We start from the raw sequence: 27041 nt of genomic DNA on the forward strand, positions 1-27041 counted from the left end.
AGTATTATGGACAAACCTCATAGAGATGAATTGTACCAAGAGAGGAAAGAAGATCATTCGGGGAAAGAAATTAACATTCATTGAATGAGCACACTTGACAATTTGAAACCTAACTTTTCAACAAGTAACTTACTCACCAAAGTTTGATGAATTTATTAACAAATAAATTAAAAATAATAATTCACCGTAATTGATAAAAAATAAATATTACCGTCCAAAATAGTGCGCACTGCTCTTTCCAACTATTGTTTCTTCCTTTTTCCAACTATTTATTTACATAGTTGATGAACTAAAACCTTTACGTGTCTTAAATCAATTCAATAGTACAACATAACACATTTCTTATATAACTTTCTAACGATTAAATTACATTTCTTAGTGGGATATATAATAAAGTATTAACAACATTAAAATTAAATTATTCACATGCGTTGGTGTAAAGTGACATGTACACACTTGGCCTTACATGCGTACTCGTGCATATAAACCACTAACAAATGTAATTCACAAGCCACACATCAAAAACGACAATAAGCACCAAGAAAGTTTTCAACTCTCTTCATTGCTCTCTCTGAGTTTCAAATCCAAAAAAAAAAATTACTATAACAATGGAGGCAATGAAGATGAAGCTTTTCGTGGCGGTTTTGGTTGCTATGATAGCGTTCTCCACGGTTCAGCAGACGGTTGCAGCGGTTGACGCTCCGGCTCCTAGCCCTACCTCCGATGCTTCCTCAGTTATCCCTACTTTCTTGGCCTCCGTAGCGGTGATGGCCTTTGGGTTCCTCTTTTAAGAAGTTTCTTTCTTAAACTTGCTATTTTAAGTTTAATTGAATTTGAAGTCAAATCAACTAATTGATGTTTAAGTCCGGTTCTTGTTTGTTGTGTCTCTTTCAGTTCTTGACATCTTGTAGTTGATTGTTATGTTGGTCATGTTTGATCTCTGTGTATCTCTCTATTATGTATCGTTGTTGGATTTGACATAATTCGAATATCAATAATCATTTATCATTATTTATTAGTATTATTTTTTAATTATATTTTTTTCTTTGTATATTTTAATTTCAAATTAAAAATCTTAAATGTAGATATGATGCAAACAGAAACTGAGAAATTTGCATATACCGTTAAGCTGGATCTATCTGGATGTGTAATCTTAAATCTAAAAGCAATTGAAAGCTGCTAATATGCTTTTCTTTTGTGGAGTGAGAGCGGACAAAAAGCAAATACCTTTCAAGCTTTCACATGGGATATTTTTTTTGGCTCAACATCACCTTTCATTAACCAAAATATTACAACCAAATCCAAGGCACATTACATTCACCTCAATAGAATTGGACCAAATGCAATGGTTGATCAAGTACAACCCTGGAACACTAAGCGATCCAACGCTACCTAATCGAGAACCATTGCATTTTCTGACCACAACGAGATAGATAACACACCACAACTCGGAGTGAAATCATCTCTTAAACCACCTAAATTAACCTAATGACACGAAAACAAATACTAACACAGAGAAAGCCAAAACTAATACTGAAGAACAAATCAAAACCAAGCTATAAGATCCTCATGATCAGCGTGTAGAACTTGTCCCAATAGCATCAACACCAAGAGGCGCATCATCAGAAAAGCTTGGAATTCCCGGCTTTCAATGTTCCGGTCCTAAACCTAAAACGGATAATACATCCGACTGAACCGACCAAGAGACAAGCACAACCAGCAAGAGCTAAAGCTTTTCCATACTAATCATACAAGACCACAATGCTAAACGATTCAAGATAAGGAATTGAAGCACATATTAACATATCATCACCTCACGGTGCGTATCCGGATTGGCCATGTCTCAACTGCTTTGTTATCTTGCATCTTGGTCGGAATGATACCGGAAGTTAAGGAAGCTCTCAAGTGAACGTCGGCTTTGTGGGGATCCGCAAATCTCGGTCACCGACACATCTTGAAGTCTCCTCGACAACCTGAAGACGCTAAGACCCGACTCGACCAAATACCTTCGAACAGCTAGCTTCTCTGGCGAAAGGTAGAGAAAATCGGATGGTCGCGATCCAAATTACAGATCCGAAACCCCAAAACTGCAAGAAAGGACGCCCAGAGCAGCTACGAACTACCACCAGTCACTGGAGATGAAAGCGAGCCGAGATCTCGTCTTCCACCACACCGGCATGGCGCTTCAGTGGACTGCTCCTTAGCACGCCGGAGAGGAAGAGAACGGGTCACCTACTACTACTACGACAACAAAAGACAAAGAAAAGAAGGAAGCAGAGCCCTCTCACACCGCCGGCGAAAGCCTAGAGCGGCGAAGAGGCAAAATGGAAGCAGGCGGCGGCAGCTGTAGATCTAGAGTTTTTGGTTCTTTTGGAGACGTTGTTCGTTTCACATGGGATATTTTTGAAGCAAAAATGCAAATCTTTTAACTTATTTTAACCCGAAATAAAAGAGTTTCTAATTTGTTTGGTATATTGACGCATGTTTAACCTTCTACCAACAAAGTCGTTTTCCTTTGATTCGATACACAATACGAAACCTTTTTTTTTGATGATTTTTTTCGTATTGGTTCGGTGAAAATATCAAGAGAAACTAGAGCCAGATCCGCGCTACAACGCGGGGGAAAATACTAATATTATTGAAACTGATGATCATTTATAATGCGGTGTATTATCTTGTGCTTAAAATATATGTGTTTCAATTTACATTTTACCGTAGTTAAGAGGTTTATCTGAACTAAATTTATCTTGTGAGTATACATTTTTTTCCACACGATAATGAGATGGGATTTTAATAAAACTAAAAATTAACAACCGTAAGACGTGGTTGTCGAAACATGAACAGAGAAATAATATTATAGACAATTTATATTATAGTTGGTCGAAATATATTAATATGTATTTATTCTTCTAGATATCATATACATGAACCATATTTAAAATCTTTATTTTTAATTTATGATTTTTAATTTTGTAATTTAAAATGTAACTTAACATGTATATGTATATATATAGTTGGGTTATAATATTACAAATGTATTAATTAAATATTGGGCATGAAAGTTATTTCTAATACTTGTAAAATTGGGCTTCTTAGGCCTTTTAGTTTGATCATCTCATACCCTTCAATCTTATTCTCGACTTTTCTTCTTCCTGAGTGAGAGAACAAAATTTTTTCCCCTCAGACAACTTCCAGTCGGTTGATCTGAATTCCAGATTTTCTCAAGCTTTCAACGTATGATTCGTAATTCATAACTTCTACTCAGATTCACCACATCTAAATTCAGGCAAATCATTTCTGGTTATATACAAAAGCGGGAAAGGAGAGAAGATTCATTTAGTCGAATCGACTCCAAGATGTGTGTGTTCGGGTAGACTAATCCGGGAATTGGCGAAATCGATTTTCACCCAAGAATTATAAGACACTGGTTAACCAATTCAATTGGGTTGGTAAGTTGTCTATGATTCGAAATTGCTTCAATTTTAGATTCTTAAACTTTAATTGATATAAACACTTTCTCTACTGTTGTTATATGTATTCAAATATCCTCCGAATACTATGTTTTTGATTGGAAGTGTTGCTTTATTTGTAAGAGGGAAAACTGATTGTTTTTCTTGTTTTCGAGAACGCATCAGGGTTTCAATTGATGACTATTTTCATCTGTAGACCGATTTAGGACCAAAGAGAGGAAAAATGAAAGGTAAGCTCCTATAACAAATTTTTGTTTTGAATTCAACATTGGTTCTTTGCAAATGTGTAAATATTCATCAAGGAGATATATTAAGATGGCAAATTTTTGAAAGATTTGAAATGATATAGCTAGGGTTCCAAAAGTTGTTCACTAATACGAATATAATGCTCTGTTTATGTATCAGCTTCGATTCGATTGTGAGGAGAATATCGCATTTACAGTTTGTGTGTCAAGTTATTCATATCAGAGTAGGAGATTTAGAAGACTACATTTAACAGGTAAGTATTTCTATATTCTAAAGGTTAGTTTATTTAACAATTAAATAGATTAAGATTCTATAATCTTCGTTATGTATTTTTAATAATAATAACATAATAAAAAAAACTAATTCTTTGCTCATTTATTTTAAAATTCAACATGAAATGAAAACATACGAATATGTAGTTAAAAATAAACAAAATGATTCTTCAGCAATGCAAAACACGCAAAAAATCAACCTTCTAATAATCCTCTTGCCACACATGCTTCCTTGTACGATGGATATACAACTCCATCATATGTCCTCAGATCTTCGTCACTTATTGGCCCTTTAAGAAAACGAAAAAGTAGTTTGATGCATAAGTTACCTTTAAAGTTACTTGAAATAGAAGTTGTTCTTCGATTGTTGATTGTCCTTTTCCTTCTGTCAAAGCATTTTCCTTTAGGATTCCATGAAAAAAACACAGGGATCTCTTTGAAAGTGAGTTGTCTTGCAACTTCACAGTTTAGGTTGAGATCGAACCAAGCCTTAAGCATTGGATCTTTGATATCTTTTTTTCTCTCGGTCTTAGTCATAATGAAAATTGAAAAGATTTGCTTCGGTGCTGATTCCTGGAATGTATAAGGTAAAGAATAAGTTGTAAATTTTTAGGGTTTTGATATTGCTATTTTTTTCGTAATTGATCTACAATACTTTATTTCCTACATATTGGGTGTGGATATTCTCATATAACTAATACACCACAACAATAGGAAAGAAAGTATTCTCAAATATCAAGAGTATTACTAAGTACTGATTTTTTATTTAAAAATGTATTTGGAAATAAAACTGTGATATTAAAATATTTGAAATAAAGAATAAATATTTTTGTGTACATTATACTATTAGTTTTTTTCAGTGGTTTTCCAAATTTAAGGACTTTTGAAATCAAAATAAGCTTCAATTTAAACTTATCAATAAAAGTTATCAATATCATAAAATAGTGTGAATAAATGTTTTAAAAAAATGGACAGAAATAAATTTAATATGATCTTTCTTTTTATAAATTTTGAAAAACTTCCTTGAACACGACGTTCATTGTTTGCCTCTGAATCTGACCATCTTCGTCAACAATAAGAACTTTCAATCATTTCTTAGATGTCACCCTAGATAGCGCCACATATAATTGCCCATGGGAGAATACATGTCTAGGCAAATATAATCCAACTTCATTCAATGATTGCCTTTGACTCTTATTGATTGTCATAGCAAAAGCTAGAGCTATAGGAAATTGCATGCGCCGCATTTTGAATGGTAGCTTCGTATCAGATGGTTTGATAAATGTCTGAGGAATCAACACCAAATCACCACTTCGATCCCCAGTAATAACCATAGCTTCCAAAACATGATCAGCCATCTGTGTAATTTGAAGCCTTGTTCCATTGCATAATCCACCTTTAGGATCTAGATTTCTCAACAACATAATAGGATCTCCGACTTTTAAACTCAAATTATGATTTGGTAATCCTGACATTCTTATACTATTTAAGAAGTCAGGAGTGAATATCAGATTATCTGTTGAGTCTAAATCAGTTGGATCGATACTATCACAACTAAGATAACTTCTCTCTTCACCTACAGAACTATGAATTAGTCCCCAATGCATTTTAAATTTTTATAACTTAAAAGGAACAACGATATAATGATATTTCTAATTATTAGATAATATAATGAGAATGATAATCGTACCAGGTAACTTGTCAAGCATGATTTGATTGATAGTATTAATGTCTTCATTCCTCGGTGCTAAAATTGCCCTCTCTTGAAAAAATTTAGGATCCTTCTTCGTTTGCAACAACTTAACATCCCCATATATTGATCTACTGATTGCTTCTATGGGATCATTAACATTTGTTATTAAAAACTCAGCAGGGATATCTATTACAGCCTCTCCATCATTCGGTTCTGCAACTTTCCCATCTCCGACATCTAATATCCACTTTGAAAACTCCTCAATATGTTTTGCCTCAACTTCTGTTAAATTTTCATTTAGTAGACGCATGTTCTTGGTTAGCTTCAATACCTTGCAATGCTCCCATAAATAAGATGCATTAAGGATGACAAAACAATCTCTGCTCGTCCTGCACCATTAATCACATGTAGGATTTGTCTGAAATCTCCCCCAAAAACAACCACCTTACCACCAAAAGGCTTCTTGCATCCTTTTCCAATACAGTTATTCAGGCTTCTATCCAAATTCTCAAAACAATACTTGCTCATCATTGGAGCTTCATCCCATATAATTAGGGAAGCCACATCCATTAGATTTGCAACATCATCATTAGGATTCATGTTACATGATGTACTATCATCAAGAGTGATTTTTATTCGAAACCTGGAATGTGCTGTCTTGCCACTAGGAAGTAAAAGAGACGCAATTCCACTTGAAGCTGTATCAATGACAATCATTCCCTTATACCTAACACCCGCAGATAAAGTCTTCCAGATGAATGTTTTACGTCTGCCACCAGATCCGTAAACGAAAAACACTCCTCCTTTGTCATTCAATACATCATCCAAAATCTCATCATAAATTCCTGTCTGCTCCGAAGTTAACATCTTAACCCATTTATCATGATTTTGTTTTTCCTCCTCCTTGTTGTATTTCATCTCTTCTACAATCAAATGATTGGAATTATCAATTGTTTCTCTTGACGGCTGAGGCGTCTTTTCAATGGTAGATAATGACCCACCACTCATCAACATTACCTTCTCTATTTCAATCAAAGTATAATTCCTTTTGTCGGCATCTGTTAGGTTTAAATCTGCAAATGTTCAACCAAAAAAATGAGGAAAATCAACACATAATAATCTTAGATTGAAGTGGAATTATACTTCTATTGAAATAATCTTAGATTGTGTCTTTATAATAATATAAAGATCTTATTAAAAAAAAAAAAAACAAAGCAGAATAGTCTAATACAAACCTGGATTGTTATATTCTTATCTTTTCTTTGTCTCAATGTCTTCAGAAAGATGTATCAATGTTTCTTCCCAAACATGTTCTGGTTGTGATAGATAATCTGACAAAATCATATTCGCAAATAGATTACGTAGCTGAGGACCGAAACACCACTGCGATGCATCCACAATGCTGTTTATAAAGATCTGATCATCATCTAGAATACCCCTTGCAAAACATGCTTCTTTATACGTTTTATAAACTACACCCTTGTAAGTTTTTAAATCGTCAAACTATTTAGGTCCACGAACTATATTTAAGAGGATTCTCATGAAATACTCAGGCTCCATTCGTCTTGGAACATAGTCAATCCTACCAAGTGAAAACCCTCTCTTCCTAGCATTCCATTGTTTTTTATTTCCCTGCCAAGTAAAGTGAGCTGGTATCTGGGCATAAAGATACTGATTAGCATCAGGGTTGATAGTATTCAAGTAGAACCAAGCTGTCAATTGTGAATCCTCATTGACAACCTTCTCATTGACAGCCTTATTCAATTTACCTTCCTACAAATATATAAGAAGTAATTACGCATTATGGAATCTAATGAATGTGCTATATTGTAATAAACAAATTAGACAATATATACAAAATTTACCTTATTGTACTCAATGATTTCTGCAATTGTTCTTCTTTCGAAATATTTGTAAAATTCAGCCTTCAACACAACTTTTTCCTCCTTAGGTACAGATTCTTTGATTGTCAAGGCAAGCCCATCCTTAGGCAGACTATTAAACCCAAATGTGTTGTGTAAAACAGTATATTAGAAGCTTACAATGTCACATAATAATAACTTACTTTGTAGAAATATAATTATAACTTACTTTTCACAAAACTCTACAATCTGAGGCAAATATGGGGTTAGTTCCATTAAAGATATGTCATAAGCATTAGAGGCAGATCTTTGACCTATTATAGACGAGCAGTGTAAGTTTACTAAAATAGTCTAGAAAGATAAGCCATAAACATATTTACCTTTGAAAGAATTGATTTTAGCAAAACGCAACAGACAAATGACTTGAGTTTGACCATTGTTTTGGCAAGCATCTAGAATTCTCTCAGCAAATACATCCCAAAGAGTACATGATAGACGTGCATCGCTACATAGAAGAAAAGAAAGCATGAATATCTATAGAATATAAGTCGTTATAGTAAGAGAATAAATTACCATATGTCTCTGAGTTCAAACTCAAGTTTCTTCTTGTCCTTCTCATTGACTTGGTGGATTTTCAGTTCACCGACATTGACAACTTGACCAACAACATCTGTTCTCATTCAAATATTTTAACAAAAAATTTGGTTGTACTTACCAACCAAAATGTTCTCATTCAGTGTAGTGTCGTCCCTAATATCTTCAAAGTCCACCAGTTTCAGGAATATGTCATCAGACAACGATGCACATGGGAAGATAGAGGTCGTGTTGATCAAAGACATGCGATAAAACATGGTTTGTAACCCTATATTTTCCCACTGATTTAGTCAATGAGAAAGTTTCAATGATAACCCATTGACCAGGAATAATCAGCCTCTGGAACTTTTCCCACTGTGGGTTTTAAGTGTTGCATGGATGAGGGTACCCTATTTTAATAGATAAAGGTATTAGATCTTTAAAAAATAAGCATTTATCGTAATATGACTTTAAGTATATGTGAGTAGAAGAGTTTAGTAAGCTTACAGAAATATCTGCTAAAACCATTTCTATGGTATCTCCCGAAAAGACTGTATTCTGCTTCCAAGAGTGAATGATTTTGACTTGTATTCTCCAATTTTTTTTTGAATGGTTTGATTGACAGTAAATCAGTGGTAGCAGCGACGACATGAGCCATTGCAGAAAGGTTGGTAGTAGAGATAAGGGAAGAGATTTGTAGGTATGATGATTGAAGCTTTGCTTCCTAACATTGTATTTATAGAGATGGCTAGACGTATACTAAAGTAGGTATTTTCTAGATCTATAAGTTTGGGAATATTCTCTGTTAGCCGATTATTAAGCCAAATCGAGTAGAAAAATATTTTGGAGAATATATTGTTTGTATCTGTGGCTTAGGAATAAATTCTGATCATATACTGTTTAGGAAATATAATAGGTGTATTACGTGTATAATTCTGATCATATACTGTCTAGATCATGAGATTTTTTTTGTTTATTAGGAGATTGATATCTGCAAAATTGATTGCTGAGATTGAATAGCATAACAATAGAATAATTTTTGTGCGTTATTTGCGTGATAAGGAGATAATTTAGAGATGTTTTTAGTTTTCCAGTTGAGAGAAATCAATACCCATTAAGATTCTGAATTGTGATTACCCAATACCCAAAAAAAATCAAAAAAACGTTGAAACCGAGTAAAGTCGGATCTAATTATCCGACTGTCTAATTTCGGGTTATTTCTTTTATTTTGATCTGACCCAGTTAATTGTTAAGTTATATTTGACCTTGTTCTCTTTGTTTTAATGTTGTTGGCGTAGAGGCATTTTTGGTTGAAAGGCTCTTTTTTATTATAGTAAAGATTAAGTGGCTTTTGATAAATAAGTTAATTCCGGCCCTACAAGTATAAACTAATTGCATTAGTTTTATTTCCGAAAAAAAATCAAATAAATTCATTAATGGGCCTCCCAAAATTTTTGGGTAAGGCCTTAAGCAATACAAAGGTCCAACAGATACAAAGGACAACATAGAGGATATGGGAAATTGGACTAATAAGAGGACTAATTCTCCTTTATTTGCGTAATTAAAGAATAATGAAAAAATAAAACCTTCAGTCCTCTTATTTGGTTTTCTTTTCCCTGTTTGATATGACTTCCTTCTCTTGACCACATGAGCATCGTTTTGCTTCACATTAATTAGTGACTTTGCGGTTAACGATTCGCAAGTAAAGGTGTGCTAAAGGGATTGTTCATCAGTCATCACAAAGACAAAGTCTGGCAAAGACATATATAGATGTGCTTAAGAAAACAGAGCACTATGGCTTCACTTGCTACGATTTGCTGAGGTACGTCCTCACGCATGATTTTATCAGTCAATCACTTATAAAGATGTTCTTACGATTCCAGAAGTCGTAACTTAAAATAATTTGCTAGATGAGGCCAAGACTCGCAGTAAAGATGTTCTTATTGAGCACGGCACGATGCCTTTTTGTTATTGTTTACATTTTTGTATTCTTGAATCATTCACTTGTTCAGTTACTAATGTGAAATCATCCAACCTTGATATTTACTCTGTCCAGGTAAGGACGAAGAGATGAAGAGTTAGCTTGACCAAACAGCCGAGGTAGTTGGAGATGGTGCTGTGAAGTAAGTGCTTATTCTATGCAAATGATGCATCCTTATGAAAGTACTATTTTTTTTCTGAAAAATGTTTGTAATGATAGCGAAGGCAGCACCAATGGGTTGGATGTTCTTTAAGATGGTTCAGATAGTTAGTTTTTTTTTATATTCTTATGGTTGTTCATATGCTCAATGCTAAGGTAACTGACACCATCTAGTTCTTTACATATAAAGAAATGCGCGCTTACTGATAAGATGTCATGAGCAGGGAAACACAGCTGTTTTACCTTCTCTACACCCATGCTCGGATCTGTTCAATCATAACAAAGTCTGGCAAAGCCATTAAGGTGTATTTTCTTGGCTGCATAATCTCAGATTTACTTGGCTTATATAGATTCTTTGCGTTTCTTGAATTCACTTTGTCAACATCTTGTTTTCATTGTTGCAGACAGGAAATCTAGTGGTGGATCATGCAGATGAAAGAGCACTAGGACTTCACTTGCTACAATTTGCTGAGGTAGTTAGGCATTAATATTGATTCAGTCAATAGCGCTGTTTTGGTTTTTCTTTAATGAAAAAGATCATATACAAATACTATTAGATCAATGCTGTGAATGATTTTGCAGGTATATTTTCAAACATTCTATTACTAAGGATATTGATTCTTTATGCATAAATCAAACTATGATGGTCTGATTCTTAACTTAAACAAATGGTCCATTATAAAAATTTGTCAGGTTACTGGATCGGAACAAGAGACAAGCCGTCTCTTCTTACTATGTGAAGCAACATCATAGTTATGTGGAACTGCTTCCACCTTCTCGGAATCACTCCTGTTTACAAGCTTTTGATACATACAACCAAACGACCCCCAAAAAAAAAAAAAAAAAGGTATAAACAAGTCTAGTCTACACAATTAAGACAACACTGGAATCTTGTTATGTTACTGAAACCGATTTTGGTGAAACCGTAAAAAGGGTTAAAAACTTGTGGGGAAAAAAAGACTAATGTTTCTCTGAGATTTTCTAATGTTTTCTTCTGGAAAGACAAGAGAGAGTAGAGGAAGTTGTTTTGTTGTTGTGTTTCTTGGAGATGGTAGCTTTAGGACTATAAACCCTTTTGTAGCTTTGATCTATAATTCCCCCAGTACTCCTACATGTCTTTCTTCTTGCTCCATAGTTTCTGTTTTTAAACCCTCTCTTCATAAGATCTTCAAGGCTTTTAACATTTGCTAGTGATGTAAATGATTGAGACCTTCCTTCATAGAACTTTGATAATCCCCTCCTGAGAGATAATAAATAAAACTTTTGTTATTACAAGAAAACAGAACAGAGATGAACCAAACAAATATGAAATGAGCAAAATCTTTTAGATCCCATTAGGTATTTAAAAGCTTTTTAAAGAAGAAGATTGTTTTCTTACTTGATAGGGAGATGTGACATGAGGTCGGAGAGATCTTCAAGAGGTCCATTAGAAGAAGATGAAGAAACATCATCATCATCATCATCATCATCCTCCTCTGTTAAATCAGATGAAGAACACATGGAAGATAATGAACAAGAAGATGAATCTTCTTCTTCTGAGAATGTTCTTGAAACTCCTTGAACAATGTCTTCTTCTTCTTCTTGGATTGGATCTTGATAGATCATGTTGCCCGCCATTTGCTTCAGATTCAGATTCATATGAATATTCATTTTTTTGTTTTAAACAGAAGAGAAGAGATACAAAGTTGTTTTTGTCAAAAAAAAAGGATGGGAGAGTTGTGTGTTGTTGTTCTAGAATTGGAAACACAGAAACATGAGTTCTGTTTTGAAGATAGACATCATCTACAAAATATATACAAATGGGATATGTGAAGAGGTTTTTGATTTATTTCTTTATTTTCAAAAAAAAAAAAAAAGAGGATAAATATATATTTGTGTGGGTATTACTTACGTGCAAGCCGTGGATAACGTTGACCCTTTTAAAATAATTAAATTTCTCACTTTTCAAGTTTTATCTCCAAATTGTTTTTTGTTATTATTATCTCATCGCATATGTTAATTGCTATTATTGTGTTTTTTTTTTTTTTTGTGGTATGCGGTTCTCATTCTATGGGCAGTCAGCATCATATCACAGCTTTTTGCTTTATGTTTTTTGTTTTTCTGAATACACTTTTGCCCTTTAATTTGTTAATTTATTAGATATTATTATACCTTTTCTATAACATTACAAAGATTATATACACCATAAACTTCTAAACGACTATGGTTAGTAGTTTTTGTAGTTTGATAAAAGATAAAACATACGATGTTCTTGGTGAGAAAATATAGCGATTTACCAACAAAACGAAAAGATAAACTAAGTGATTAGGTGTAAAGATTTGCACACAGAGGATCCCTAAAGAAAAATATTTTAAAGGTCGGTTAGTTCTAATTAAAAAAATAATAGTACTCGAGTAGTATTATATTTTTATGGATTAGATTTGCTTAGGAGAGTTTTCAATTCCCTATAAGAGTGACTAGTAGGCATAAGAGGATAAGACTCATTCTTTTAAAACATATCCGTATCATGTCCTCGTCACACCTCTCTATCCTTTTAGTCCCTTACCCTTTTTATTTTAATTTCTGATTTTGTTAATTGGACCGTACTTTTTTTTAGTTCCCATCACTAATAATATTGACTTTTCACATTTTTATGCAAAGTTAATAAAGCAATTACGCTGTATATCCTTAAAACCAAGAATCTTGTCCGTCTTTGAAACAACTTTTTCCCGACACATTTAAAAAAAAACGGCTTTTTATTTTTCTTCTTCATATATAGAGGATAATATCAAATTATCAGTTATTAAATTTCAAACAATTCAACTTAAAAATTGATGAAACATTCAATATTCTTCACTTTTTTTTTTATAAAATGAATATAAACATTACTACAAATTAGAAGTGTCCTTTGATTTTTTCTTCTAATATAATACGAATAAAAAAACACTCATTTTTTATTTCAAAGATATATTTCGAAGTTTCAATATTGCATGAAATTACAAAACAAAAGTGCAAAAAATGAAAAAAGAAAAAAAAAAGCGTTATAGTGCGATTCAAGTTGATAACCAAAATATCCTACGCGCAGATCTTAGATATATAAAGCGCGTGTTAATTGAGTCTGTAGACTTTATAGCCCATCTAAAATGGCCCAATCTAGCAAGAGCAGAATTTGCATGACATAAAAACGACACCGCATTGGCAGTTAGAAGTTTCTGCTAACACTATTTTAACTATTACATTATTGGCAAAATTCAATATATTAACTTATATAAAAATCAAAAATTAAATAATTCAAATACTCTCCATAATTCTAAATAACGAATATTAGAATTAATAAGTTAAATTAGGAGTAGGATTAGGAAATTAATTTTTCTTGGTATCTTATTATATAAAGTTGGGTTTTGCAAGTTAGTCATTAACAAGATTTGGACATATATCAAGTTATCAATTTGAGATTTTGACATGTGCAAATATTTAATAGGAAGAATTTGATTACAACAAAAAGAAAATATTTTGTTTTAAAAAATATTAATAAAGTAAAAAGATAATTATAAAAAATTTCAGAACTTAGAAAAAAACAAAGTTTTTTGAAACAATTATAAAGAGATTATATATATATATATATTTCATAAATTCGAAATTATAATATTATTTACTTATTTTTAATTTTAAGTGATTAATTATTAAAAAAATAGAAAAAAGGATTAAGGAAAATATACTTTTGATTATTAATTCTAAATTTTGTACTCACTTCTATATAATCAAAAATCGTCTCATATTTAAATAATTTATTTAAAAACATTGTTTTCAACTTTGTTTAATTGGGAATATATTTTAATGGGAAGGTAAATTTTTCTTATTTTCTTAAACCAAAATTTTCTACTACTTTCTCATTTTTTCAGTTGGGAATAAGTAAGATTATTATGTTGACAAAAAAAAAAGATTAATATATGAGTCATCTTTTTCTAATACTATATTTTAAAATTTATTGTAGTATTTTTATATTGTTTCAATTTATATTTTAATCATTGAATGATTTGGGATTCATATATTAACATGCTTATAATTTTCTATTGTTTCTTTAATTATGCCAAATTTTTTTTTTTCAATTTCTCAACCTTGATTGGTTGGTCATAAACCCTTCTTTTTTTTGGCAAACATAATTGTTACCATTATTCATTCAATCCCAAAGGGAGATAACGATAGAAGCTCATCACCTAATGAATTGATAAAATAGGTTAATCAAACACAAGCGTACAACAAACATAGATTGAAAAAATAAATCATTGTTGATAGATCTATAGGAGCTCAAAGACTCTGACACCCTGGTTTGCGAAAATGATTAAAAAAATTAATTTAGCCACATACGTCACCAAAAAGCACTTATTTTTTCATTCAAGGGTCTTAAGAGAACTTCATAATGGGTGACCTTTCTGGAAGTGATTGTCGAAATTGTACGAGTGAGGACAAAACACAAGAAAATATCATTTGTTGATTTGTAAGGTCGGCAATCAAGTTTTTAAAGACTTCCAGACGTAACAAACCGGCCATCGAATATGGGTTGGTCCACAAGCCGAGAATAGATGTAGAGCCCACTTGGGAAGGTGTGCCCATGGACTGAGAGTAGACATGGACTCACTAAACAATGTGGCGGTTGAAACATTACAGAGACAGAGGCTACATCATGATGTGTCAAAGACACTTCCACGAATACATTGAGAAATTTAGCATTAGTTACTATCAAAAGATTTTGTGACGATTGAAAAAGGTTTTGATGTTTATTGGTCATTGGAGCAAGCTATTTTGAGATAGCAAAAAGACATGAACATTTTCTCTCCACACAGGATAAGGGCAGAGCCGAGGTTCTCTCTATGGTGGAGAAGGTTGGACACAAGGTTATCTACCCAACAAAGAAAGGTGGGGGAGGTTGGACGCAAGGTTATCTCTCTAAGGGAGGAAGGCAGAGCCAAGGTTCTCTCCATGATGGAGGAAGTTGGACGCAAGGTTCTCTCCATAAGGGAGAGGGCGGAGCCGAGATTTTTTCCGTGGCGGTCATACATTATTGTGATGAGACATCATTGATTAGTATATTATGTTATCTAGAAACACATTAAGCCAACTATTTTACTTTCACTTTAGCATAATTACTATCACGAATACATTGGGAAATTTAACATTAGTTACTATCAAAAGATTTTTTTGTGAAGTTAGAAAATTGTTTTTACGTTCATTGGTTGTCGGAACAAGCCATTTTGAGATAGCAAAAAGACGTGAACATATTTTCTCCACATAGGAGGAGGGAAGAGCCGAGGTTTTCCCTATGGTAGAGAAGGTTGGACACAAAGTCATCTCCGCAAGGGAGGAAGGTGGAGGAGATTGGACGCAAGGTTATCTTTCCAAGGGAGAAAGGCGGAGCCAAAGTTCTCTCCATGGTGGAGGAGGTTGGACGCAAGATTCTCTCCATAAGGGATGAAGGCGGAGCCGATGTTTTCTCCATGGTGGTCATACATTATTGTGATGATACATCATTGATTAGTATATTATGTCATATATTTTATAATCAAAATGTTTTTTGAGTCAACAATTTTAGTAATTAAAAAACTATGCAAAGTGAAAGTAATATACTTGGCTTAATGTGTTTATATAGACAGTTTCTAGATGGTGATAAAGAATATTTTTGTAACATACAAGAGTACATTTAGGTATAAAAAAAATACTTTTAATAGTAACATACATAAAAGATTTGTAAATGGATATAAATCAGTGTATTATAACAAAAATAAAATTTCTATATAACATACAACAAATTTTAATAAATTTAATTTCATTTATAAAAATTTAAACCTGCACATCGGGCGAGTCCTCATCTAGTTATAAATAAACTTCAGTTTTAATCACGGAACTTGATTTGAATACTAGGGTTCTTTTCTTCTTGTGCGTCTCAAAACATGGAGAGCATCGATGACTTGCCACTTGCCAGATGAACTTCTCGTGAAGATATTGTCATCGCTTCCTACGTTTAAAGAGACTATACGAACAAATTTCATATCAAAACGTTGGCAGGATCTTTGGAAACTGGTGCGGGTGTTCAATCTAAATGATGCTTTGTTTGATGATTATGATGATGATAATAATGATGGTGAGAGTTTTAAGAGTTTTGTTTATAGATGTTTCTTGTATTAAGATATTCCACATCGAGAGAATAGAGATTTGTGGGGCAATATATATAGTATATGGGTCTCTCCACTCATAGCCAATTGGTTTTGAGTTGGACCATATGTTTACTAATATGGTATCAAAGCCCATGGTAAATTTCTCTCGATTGTGGGTTTATCTGTGGATGTCCAGTCCCACAAACTTTACGCTTCAGATGTCCAGTCCCACAAACTTCACGCTTCAGATGTCCAGCCCTGAGCGTGAGAGGGTGTATTAAGATATCCCAAATCGATAGAATAGAGATTTGTGGGGCAATATATATAGTATATGGGTCTCTACACTCATAGCCAATTGGTTTTGAGTTGGACCGTATGTTTACTAATATCTTGTTTAGAAAAGCTCAATTTCTAGAGAGATTGTGTCTCAAGCTTCTAATTCCCTGTTACAACGCTTCAACCATCAATGATTGGGTTAAAACCGGAGTTACTCGATCTCTTAAAGAGCTGCAACTCAACATGTGTGGCAACAACCTAATACTGCCGAATTGCTTGGGTCTTTGTAGAACCTTAGAAACATTAAAACTCCGAGACTTGAAAATCGAGTTTTTACCGCAGTTTTTTCGTTTGCCATCAGTCAAAAATCTTCACCTTCTATCGGTTAAATTCCCGAGTGACGAATGTGTTGAAAGCCTTCTAAGCAGATGCCCTGTTCTTGAAAATTTGGTTGTAAACAAGAAAGAAGATGGCAATGTGATGATACTCAATATTAGTGTGCCTACTTTCAGGAGTTTATCGATCGATAATTCTGAAGGGGTACGCACCAACAATGCGGAGATTCACGGGTTTGTGATCAAAGCTCCTTCTTTGATGTATTTGAACATTAAGGATACATTCAGTAACTTCTTAATGTTTGAATATATGCTTGAGGTGATCACAGCTAATATCGAGGTTGTTTGTGACCAATCTGAGAAGTTCATAGGATCTCTTACCTCAATTCAACATCTTACTCTCTGTTCTCGAACTTGAAAGGTAAGAAAAAATTCTTACTCCAATAGTTTCAGTGTTTTGTTTTCCTTATGACAGTAAATAATAAATATATACTTCAATTTGCAGATTCCATATCATAGAGGTAGTTTCTTCTTCTATCTTGAACATCTAGAGCTATGTACAAGTTATGCGGGATGGTGGAATCTACTTTACAATATACTTGAAGACGCTCCAAGACTTCAATCTCTCAAGCTAGATAAGTCGGTAAGTCGTACGTAGATGAACTGTAATAATACTAACACACGTCTTTTTCTTTTTATCTCATAAACATACAAGTAGTTGTAACATTGGTAATATAACTCTCTCTAAAGTTGTTCCCAAATGCTCACTGACGCACCTCGAGATCTTGGAATGGAGAACATATAAAGGCACAAAGCCAAGTACATACTAAATAACGCTACTTGTCTAAAGAAGGCGACATTCTCAACAAGATTTCAAAACAAAAACGGCGGCATTTTATTGAAGTTAAAGTCTACGTACAGAGTTTCAAAGAGATCTCTTCTGATTTTTCAATTTCTTCGTAGACAAAGAGAGAAAGAGGAGAAAGAGAAAATAGTCGACAACTTTTTTTTTTCTTTTTTCATCCAACAGTTTTTGAACACGTCGACACCTATTAGATGCTCTCAAACCTCTTAATTAAGAGGTACTTCTTAACAATATAATGATTTTTTATTTAATTTTAATCTGATAAAACCTAAGAATTAACCTAAGAGGTCCTTTGATTTCGCCTTTGTGAAAATGTCATGATTTTGGAAATATTAAAGTTTTCACATGTAGTTAGCCTCTCGAAGCAATATACTACTAACCAACGATGACGAACTTTTAGTTTTTGTAAATATTGGTAATGGTTTAATCGATAAGAAACTACGAAATTTTAATTGAACAAAAAATCTATGAATAAAATTGCTGACATCCTATATATAATGGACCGAGGAGCCCTAGCTAATTATTTTGATAATTGATAGCTACAATGGACTTTCATATTATTCGCTGTCTCGCTGGGGATATTTAATTCATTTTTACAAACAATAAATTAATCAGATATGTGTCTGAATTATCATTATAAAAAAGGTATTGAATAAATTGGATAATTAGGAAATTAGGCTAATTACCTTTGTCGCTAGGGTTCTTAGGTGGTGACTGGTTCTTCCGCTACCTCTCGCAAACGCTGCGTTTGCGGGTGGTAGCGGTTGCTAGCGATTGGAACCAATCACACAAATCGCTCCCAGTCGCTCCAAATCGCTTCCAATCGCTTCAAACCACTGAATTTTAAAAGTTGTCTCCCGTAAGCGTTAACGGTTGCGGGCGATTGCGATTGATTTTTTTTTTTTTTTTTTTTTTTTTTTTTTTTTGTAAAAAAACTTAAAAGAAATCAATGATAATGATTTTTTTTTGTTATATCTTCAATCTATCCATTTTACTCATTAAGGATGGGAAAAAATGAAATACGAATATGATTGCAGAGATTATAAAATAAACAATTAGAATTAAATAATATTCCAATTAACAATAACCCAAAAAACTTGATGTAAATTTAATGGCACATCGTACATAAGTTCAAAAAAATCTAAATAAATATAATATTTTATCAGAAATTTAAGAAAATAAGATTAATTGTAAAAAATATTAAAACAAATCATCAGTGACTCATCTCAACTCTCACATGACTATTCCTACCGATGAAACTACTGAGCCAAGATCTAAGAGAAAAGAGAAAAGATCTACAATCTAAACCATATGTTTTGTCATTTATCAAATTATTTGATTAAATTTTTAGTGAAAAGCCAAATGCATAAAGGAATAAGTATTTCAATATGAAATTTATTTGTTTTTTGAATAATTATTTTAGTACCTTTTTAATAAATTTTAATTATAAATCAAGTTTAATAAAAAAATAGGTGTTTTTAAAATTTATATATTATATATCACATGTATTATGTTTCAACCGCTATTGCACCCGCTGATCAACCAGTCGTAAACCTCCCGCAAACGCACTAATTTTAAACCGCTAAACCAGTCGTTCAAAACGCTTAATAACGCTTGAAACCGCAATCGCCCGCTTCCGCAATCTCCCGCAACCGCAACCGCAACCGCAGCGTTTGAACCAGTCAGGCCCTTAATTAGTTTTCTCATTGTGCGTCTCAAATATGGAGAGCATCGATATTTATTTTTTTTTTTCTTTGAGGAAGAAAAAAAATATGGAGAGCATCGATGAGTTACCAGATGAACTGCTTGTGAAGATATTGGCATCGCTTCCTATGTTTAAAGAGACTGTAGCAACAACTCTCATATCAAAACGTTGGCGGGATCTTTGGAAACTGGTGCCGGATCTCAAGTTTGATGATACAACGTTTGAGAGTACTGGTGAGACTTTTATCAGTTTTGTTCATACATCTTTGGTGTTAGAGAATCAAACTCTAGAGAGACTAAATCTCAAGCTTAGCCGAAACTATTTGGCTTCAATCATCTGGTTCAAGCAGCCGTTGATCGATCTGTGAGAGTGGTGAGATTCGACTTGTCAGCTGGCAAAACCCTAAAATTACCAAGTTGCTTGAGTACTTGCAGAACCCTAGAAACATTGATACTTTGGGAAGCAAGTATCGAGGCTGTCCACCAGTCGTTTTGTTTGCCATCACTCAAAACTCTACACTTTTTATCGGTTAAGTTCTCGGGGGACCAATCTGTTGCAAGTCTTTTACAAATCTGTCCGGTTCTTGAAGATTTGGTTGTACACCAAACCAAAGTCTTCAATCAAAATGTGCTTACTTTGAGTGCTTATGGAACCCTAAAAACATTGATACTTAGTGAATTATGTATCGAGGTTGTTCCCCGTCGGTTTTGTTTACCATCACTCAAAACTCTACACCTTTTATCGGTTAAGTTCTCTGCCGACATACATGTTGCAAGTCTCTTAGAAATTTGTCCAGTTCTCGAAGATTTGGTTGTACACCAAACCAAAATCTTCAACGTTGAAGTGCTTAAGTTGAGTACTTGGGTGACCCTAAAATCACTGAAACTCTGTGACCTACGTATGGAGGTATTTCCGTATCGGTTCTATTTGCCATCACTCAAAACTCTGCACTTTATATCAGTTAAGTTATCTGTTGAGTTGTTTAGACTTAGTCGTTTAGACTTAGTCGTTTAGACTTAGTCTCGCATTGTTAGAATAAGGCTCTGTTGTATAAGGAGTTGTGGCTTAGTTGTTTGTTTCACGTTTTGTTAAAGACCTCCGATAATGTAGGAGGCATTCGCTTTGTGTAATTGGCAATTTAAGGCCTTCTATGGAATAAGAGAAGAACAAGTTATTTGTTCTAATCATTCGGTTCTCTAGTGTCCTATAACAAATTGGTATCAGAGCTAGATCTGAGTGGTGAGAATTTCGTGAGAGAGAGAGAGTTTAAACAGGTGAGTGAAACACGATGTCAGGAGAGAGTCAGAGCATGCTTGCAATTCCAAAATTTGATGGTGACTTTGAGCATTGGATTATGCTAATGGAGAATCTCTTGAGATCCAAGGAGTGGTGGGATCTGATCGAGAAAGGCTACGTTGAGCCAGCTCGTGGGGAGATCCTCAATGGAGCACAGAGACAAGAGTTAGCCGATAAGAAGCTAACTGACTTGAAGGTGAAGAATTATCTGTTTCAAGCAATCGACAAGTCGATTCTGAAACAGATAATGCAGAAGGACACGGCCAAGCAACTGTGGGATTCTCTGAAAACCAAGTTTCAAGGCGATGAGCGTGTGAGACGAGCACAACTGCAACGGTTGAGAAGGGAGTTTGAGGTTCTGGAAATGAAAGAAACAGAGAGCATTGCAGAGTACTTCTCAAGGGTGTTGTTGGTTGCAACAGATATGGGAAACCTTGCAGAAGAGATGCAAGAATTCAAGATCGTGGAGAAGATCTTAAGAACGCTCTCTGAAAAGTTCACATACGTAGTATGTTCGATTGAGGAATCTAAAGACATAACCAGTCTTTCGGTGGATGCACTCCAAAGTTCGTTACGGTGTCAGGAGCAGAAAATCACAAGGCATGCTAAGGGGATCATAAAAGAAGAACAAGTGCTAAAGGTGACACACGAAGCCAACAACTGGAGTGGAGCAAGAGGAAGCTCATTCCGAGGCCGTGGTAGAGGACGTGGCAGAGGAGGATCGTTCAACAAGGTGTTGGTGGAATGTTACAAGTGTCATAAACTTGGACATTTTCAGTTTGAATGTCCCGGCGCTGAGAGACAAGCAAACTTTGTGGAGTTTAACAAAGATGACGAAATTCTGCTGATGTCCTATGTAAAGGACAAAGAGTCAACAATGGAGAATTTGTGGTTCTTAGACAGTGGATGCAACAATCACATGACCGGCGCAAAGAAATGGTTTGGTGAGCTGGATGGGAGCTTTCGACACTCAGTAAAACTTGGAAACGGTGCACGTATGATGGTCCAGGGTAAAGGAAGTGTCAAGATGAAGGTGAACGACTTAATTCAGGTGATACAGGACGTTTATTACGTCCCAGAGCTGAGCAACAACCTGTTGAGTTTGGGGCAGTTGCAGGATAAGGGGTTGGCGATCCTAATCCAAGAAGGTATCTGCAAAATCTATCATCCATCAAGAGGACTCATCATCGAAACTCCGATGAGTGCAAATCGAATGTTCGTGATCATTTCTCAAACAATGAGAGCAGACTCAAGTCTCAAAGTGGAGACATCAAACGAGACACACCTCTGGCATTGCAGATTCGCTCATCTGAACTATAAAAGTTTAAAGACATTGAGCTCAAAGGGAATGGTGGACGGTCTCCCTCATATTGAATCATGTGAAAGAGTGTGCGAGAACTGTCTCGTCGGGAAGCAGAAGCGAGATTCATTTCCAAAGAAAAGCTGATGGAGAGCTTCGAGAGTGTTGCAGTTGGTGCACTCCGATATATGCGGACCAATCACTCCAGCTTCCATGGGACAAAAGAGGTATCTTCTTGCCTTTATTGATGATCACAACAGAAAGATGTGGAGCTATCTAATTGCAGAGAAGTCAGAAGCATTTCAAATGTTCAAAAACTACAAAGCAAGTGCGGAGAAAGAGTCTGGTTTAGCAATCTGTTGTTTAAGAACAGACTGAGGTGGAGAGTTCTGTTCGAGAGAGTTTGAAGATTTCTGCAAATCTCAAGGCATTAAGCATCAACTAACGGCTGCCTACACGCCTCAACAAAATGGGGTAGCTGAGAGAAGAAATCAAACTGTCATGAATCTTGTTCGGAGCGCACTATCAGAGAGACAAATGCCTAAAGTTTTTTGGGCAGAAGGAGTCAAATGGATAACGCATGTTCTTAATCGCAGCCCTACTAATGCACTGCAAGATCAAACACCTGAAGAAGTGTGGAGCGGCATCAAACCAAATGTGAAACACTTCAGAGTCTTTGGGTGCATTGGTCACGTCCACATCCCAAAAGCAAAGCGTACAAAACTCGATGATAAGAGCTGTAAGTGTGTCTGTCTTGGCATCAGTGAGGATTCAAAAGCATATCGCATGTACAATCCCATTTCCAAGAAGATCACAGTGAGTAGAGATGTGATCTTTGAAGAAGCTGCGAATTGGGATTGGGGAAGGAAAAATGCAGAGAGCTCGAGCTCAACTCAATCCTCTTCTGTCCTCACTTGGGAAAATGATGGAGAAATCATGACGGGAGAAGAAGAGTATCTGCAAGATGTCGATGAAGCAGAACCAGAATCAGAACCTGAACCAGCAGTAGAAACACCACAAGAAGCTGCAGGTGCCAATCTCGAACAGCAGGGAAGGCCAATACAAGATAGAGCAGCTCCCACCTATCTACAAGACTATGAGTGTGGAATTGCACTATCTAAAGAAGAAGCCTATGCACATTTTATCGAGGATTACGCTCACCAGGTTACTACTGCAATTGGTGATCCTGTGAATTATGATGAAGCAGTAAGGTATCCGGAATGGAGAAAAGCGATGATAGCAGAGCTGGAGTCCATAGAGAAAAATGAGACGTGGGAGCTGACAGAAGTGCCTAAGGGTGTTAAAACTATTGGAGTCAAGTGGGTGTACAAGACTAAGTACAACGAAGACGGTGAGATCGACAAGTTCAAGGCTCGTTTGGTTGCAAAAAGGTATGCACAAAGGTTTGGGATTGACTACAATGAAGTCTACGCTCCAGTAGCAAGATGGGATACAATTCGGATGATCATTGCTAAAGCAGCTGAAAGAAACTGGATCATCTACCAACTTGATGTAAAGAGTGCGTTCCTACACGGAGAATTATATGAAACTGTTTACGTAGACCAGCCAGAAGGTTTTAAGAAGCAAGGAGATGAAGAGAAAGCCTACAAACTAAAGAAAGCCTTATATGGTTTGAAGCAAGCACCAAGGGCATGGTTCAGCAAGATAGAAAGCTATTTCATTCGGGAATGATTTGTGAAGTGTGACTTCAAGCATACTCTGTTTGTGAAAACAGAACAACAAGGTCAGATTTTCATTGTTAGTTTGTACGTTGATGATTTGATCTTTACTGGTAATTGTGAGATTATGATAGCTGAGTTAAATGAGTCGATGCAAAAGGCATTTGATATGACTGATCTGGGAAAGATGAGATATTTTCTCGGAGTGGAGGTTTTGCAGAAGGAAGAAGGTATCTATGTGTGTCAAAGGAAATTTGCAAGAGAGGTTCTTGAAAGATTTGACATGATTGCAAGAAATGGGGTGAACAATCCAATAGTTCCAGGGATAAAGCTTTCAAAGACAGGAGGTGGAGCAGCCATAGATTCCACGCTTTACAAACAGATCATAGGGAGTCTAATGTATCTCACGGTTACTCGACCTGACATGGCGTTTGTAGTAGGTCTGGCTAGCCGGTATGTGGAGAACCCAACTGAAGCACACTTCGCAGTGGTAAAGATGATATTGAGGTATGTCAAAGAAACTATGGAGCTTGGTATCATGTATAAGGTTGGAGTGATAGAAGAGTTTCAGGCTTTTACGGATAGTGACTATGCTGGTGACTTAGATGATCGGAAGAGCACCTCTGGTTTCGTGTTTCTCATGGCGGGAGGAGCTGTCTCTTGGAGTTCTTAGAAGCAGTCTATTGTTGCTCTATCGACTACAGAAGCAGAATATATTGCAGCAGTCTCGTGTGCAACACAAGGAATTTGGATGATGAGGGTGCTCAATGAAATTGGCGAAAGTTATGAAGAGTGCATTACAATCAAATGTGACAACAGTTCAACTATTCAATTGTCGAAGAATCCAGTTCATCATGGCCATAGCAAACATATTGAGGTAAGGTTTCATTACTTGAGAGACTTAACTAAGGAAGGCAAAGTGAAGCTGATACATTGTGGAACTCAAGACCAGCTCGCATATATCATGACCAAACCACTAAAGCTAGACACGTTCAAGAAGCTCAAGGAGAGACTCGAGCTTGTGGAGGTTCCAAAGTAAACTGATATATTGGCAAATATCAGTTTAGGGAAGGAATTTGTTGAGTTGTTTAGACTTAGTCGTTTAGACTTAGTCTCGCATTGTTAGAATAAGGCTCCGTTGTATATGGAGTTGTGGCTTAGTTGTTTGTTTCACGTTTTGTTAAAGACCTCCGATAATGTAAGAGGCAGTCGCTTTGTGTAATTGGCTATTTAAGGCCTTCTATGAAATAAGAGAAGAACAAGTTATTTCTTCTCATCATTCGGTTTTCTAGTGTCCTACAACATTATCGCCCGACAAATATCTTGTATGTCTCTTACAAATTTCCCCTGCTCTTGAACATTTGGTTGTAGACCAAACCAGCAGAGAAGTCTTCAATATGAATGTGCCTACTTTGATTGCTTGCGGAACCCTAAAAACATTGATACTCTGTGGACTAGGTATCCAGGTTGTTCCGCAAAGGTTCCATTTGCCATCACTCAATACTCTGCACCTTTTCTCGGTTAGGCTCTTGGGCGGCGTAACTGTTGCAAGTCTTTAAACAGGGTGTCCTGTTCTTGAATGTTTGATTGTAAGCGAAACCAGTGAGAATGTGATGATATCCAATATCGATGTGCCTACTTTGAGGAGCTTATCTATCAATAGCATATCTATCAAGAGCTTATCTAACAAGAGCTTATCTAACAAGAACTTGGCATCTATCGATAACTCGAAAGGGAAACGTGGGAAATATGCATATGTTGAGAAAAGTCATAGGTTTGTGATAAAAGCTCCTTCTTTGAAATATTTGAGCTTTAAGGATACATGTGGTAACTCTCTAAAGTTTGAGTCTATGCTTGAGGTGATCAAAGCTGACATCAAGGTTATCTGTGACCAATGTGAGAACTTCATAGGATCTCTACCCTCAATCCAACATCTTACTCTTTGTTCTCTAACTTCAAAGGTAAAATGAAAAAAAAAAATTATCTCCAATAATGTCAAAATATCTCCTTTTTATGTTTTGTTATTCTCATTATAGTAATTAACTAATATATAGATACTTTAATTGCAGACTCCATATCCTAAAGACACTTCCTTCTCCTCTCTTATACATCTAGAGCTATCTACATGCTCTGCACGATAGGCGGATCTGCTTGCTTGTATGCTCAATGACGCTCCAAAATCTTCGGTCTCTCAAGCTTAAGTCGGTATGTTTAGATGAACAGTTTTATAAAACTAGTGCCCGTTACAATGATCAGATGAACATATAGTCCCGTTTAAAACTAGTGTGCATGCCCGTTTCATCTTTTCGTCTCAGGAACATAATTTCAATTACAATGATCCGATGACCCTCTGGGAAGAACCAGCAGTTGTTCCTAAATGTTTATCGGAGCATCTCGAGACCTTGGAATGGCGTCAATACGAAGGAACAGAGCAAGAGAGGAATGTGGCTGGATACATACTAGCACACGCTACTTGTCTAAAGACGGCGACATTCTCAACAGCAAGTAAAAGCAAATATCAACGCATTCGCATGTTGGGGAAGTTAGAGTCTATGGACAGAGTTTCAGAGACATGTCAACTTACGTTTGACAAATTAACATTGATACCAAAAACAACTTAAGTTTAACATTTAACATTAATGTGATGGTGTATGTGTCTTAGTGTGTCTCTATCTATGAGACAAAAGATTTTAGCTTTCTTTTTCCTTTTCTTTGACTTTATTTTTGGTGTGTATGATTTTTTCTTCTTTCTAAATTCTAATCTCCGGATTCTTTTTTAATTTGTGAGTTTTCTCTTTTTGAATAAATTACACTACATTTAGGATTCAATACTTTTCATGGATTTTAAACAAGAGAATCAGAACAAAGAGTTTCGTATAACTAAAACTTAAAACATTGTGGATGGGGGACTTGTTCAAAAACTAAATGTAAGAATTGTCGCTGTTGTTGATCAATGAGACAATGATCATAATTTTATTGGTAAGTAAATATATATTTGACTTTTATTCGAATAAAATACATGAATGGTCCTTTGGAGTATCAAGTCTGAACTCTCATGTCAATACTATAGTTTATTCTTATCCTTTGATTTGGCCTTCACGACATGTCATAATTTCGGAAAAATAATAATCAGTTTTGAAATTGACTGAATCTATTGAATCACATATATAACCAACACCTCTTGTATATTACAAATTA

At 35.1% G+C, this 27041-nt stretch overlaps 3 protein-coding genes and 2 pseudogenes across 3 annotated transcripts; 3 read left to right on the top strand and 2 right to left on the bottom strand.

Moving 5' to 3' along the window:
• The first annotated feature begins 496 nt into the window (after positions 1-496).
• Positions 497-1011, top strand: LOC109130546 (arabinogalactan protein 14). Its single transcript, XM_019240207.2, has one exon. It carries the CDS (start codon positions 609-611, stop codon positions 789-791), a length of 183 nt encoding a protein of 60 aa, XP_019095752.1. The 5' UTR covers positions 497-608; the 3' UTR covers positions 792-1011.
• Positions 1012-5076: 4065 nt separating this feature from the next.
• On the bottom strand, positions 5077-5991 carry LOC147923037 (uncharacterized). Its single transcript, XM_087497883.1, has 2 exons — positions 5679-5991; positions 5077-5564 (listed from the first exon to the last, which is right to left on the bottom strand). Exons 1-2 carry the CDS (start codon positions 5989-5991, stop codon positions 5077-5079), a joined length of 801 nt encoding a protein of 266 aa, XP_087354009.1.
• A 4920-nt stretch (positions 5992-10911) lies between these two features.
• On the bottom strand, positions 10912-12177 carry LOC104761717 (protein OXIDATIVE STRESS 3-like). The gene is made up of 2 exons (XM_010484830.3): positions 11635-12177; positions 10912-11496 (listed from the first exon to the last, which is right to left on the bottom strand). The coding sequence occupies exons 1-2, from the start codon at positions 11904-11906 to the stop codon at positions 11238-11240; spliced, it is 531 nt and encodes a 176-aa protein (XP_010483132.1). The 5' UTR covers positions 11907-12177; the 3' UTR covers positions 10912-11237.
• Positions 12178-16196: 4019 nt separating this feature from the next.
• Positions 16197-18035, top strand: LOC104763522 (putative FBD-associated F-box protein At5g56560; annotated as a pseudogene).
• Positions 18036-19635: 1600 nt separating this feature from the next.
• On the top strand, positions 19636-26464 carry LOC104763523 (putative FBD-associated F-box protein At5g56560; annotated as a pseudogene).
• Positions 26465-27041: the final 577 nt, after the last annotated feature.

Source organism: Camelina sativa, chromosome 18 (genome assembly GCF_030686135.1).
Source record: "Camelina sativa cultivar CO46 ecotype springtype chromosome 18, ASM3068613v1".
NCBI lineage: Eukaryota > Viridiplantae > Streptophyta > Magnoliopsida > Brassicales > Brassicaceae > Camelina > Camelina sativa.

What these genes read in the sequence shown, in the direction of transcription:
- LOC109130546 (XM_019240207.2), top strand. Translation starts at nt 609, where the DNA reads ATGGAGGCAATGAAGATGAAGCTTTTCGTGGCGGTTTTGGTTGCTATG.
- LOC147923037 (XM_087497883.1), bottom strand. Translation starts at nt 5,991, where the DNA reads ATGCGTCTACTAAATGAAAATTTAACAGAAGTTGAGGCAAAACATATT. An exon ending in CATGCTTGACAAGTTACCTG is followed by an intron (nt 5,565 to 5,678) that starts GTACGATTATCA and finishes ATAGTTCTGTAG; the next exon opens with GTGAAGAGAGAAGTTATCTT.
- LOC104761717 (XM_010484830.3), bottom strand. Translation starts at nt 11,906, where the DNA reads ATGAATATTCATATGAATCTGAATCTGAAGCAAATGGCGGGCAACATG. An exon ending in ATGTCACATCTCCCTATCAA is followed by an intron (nt 11,497 to 11,634) that starts GTAAGAAAACAA and finishes ATTATCTCTCAG; the next exon opens with GAGGGGATTATCAAAGTTCT.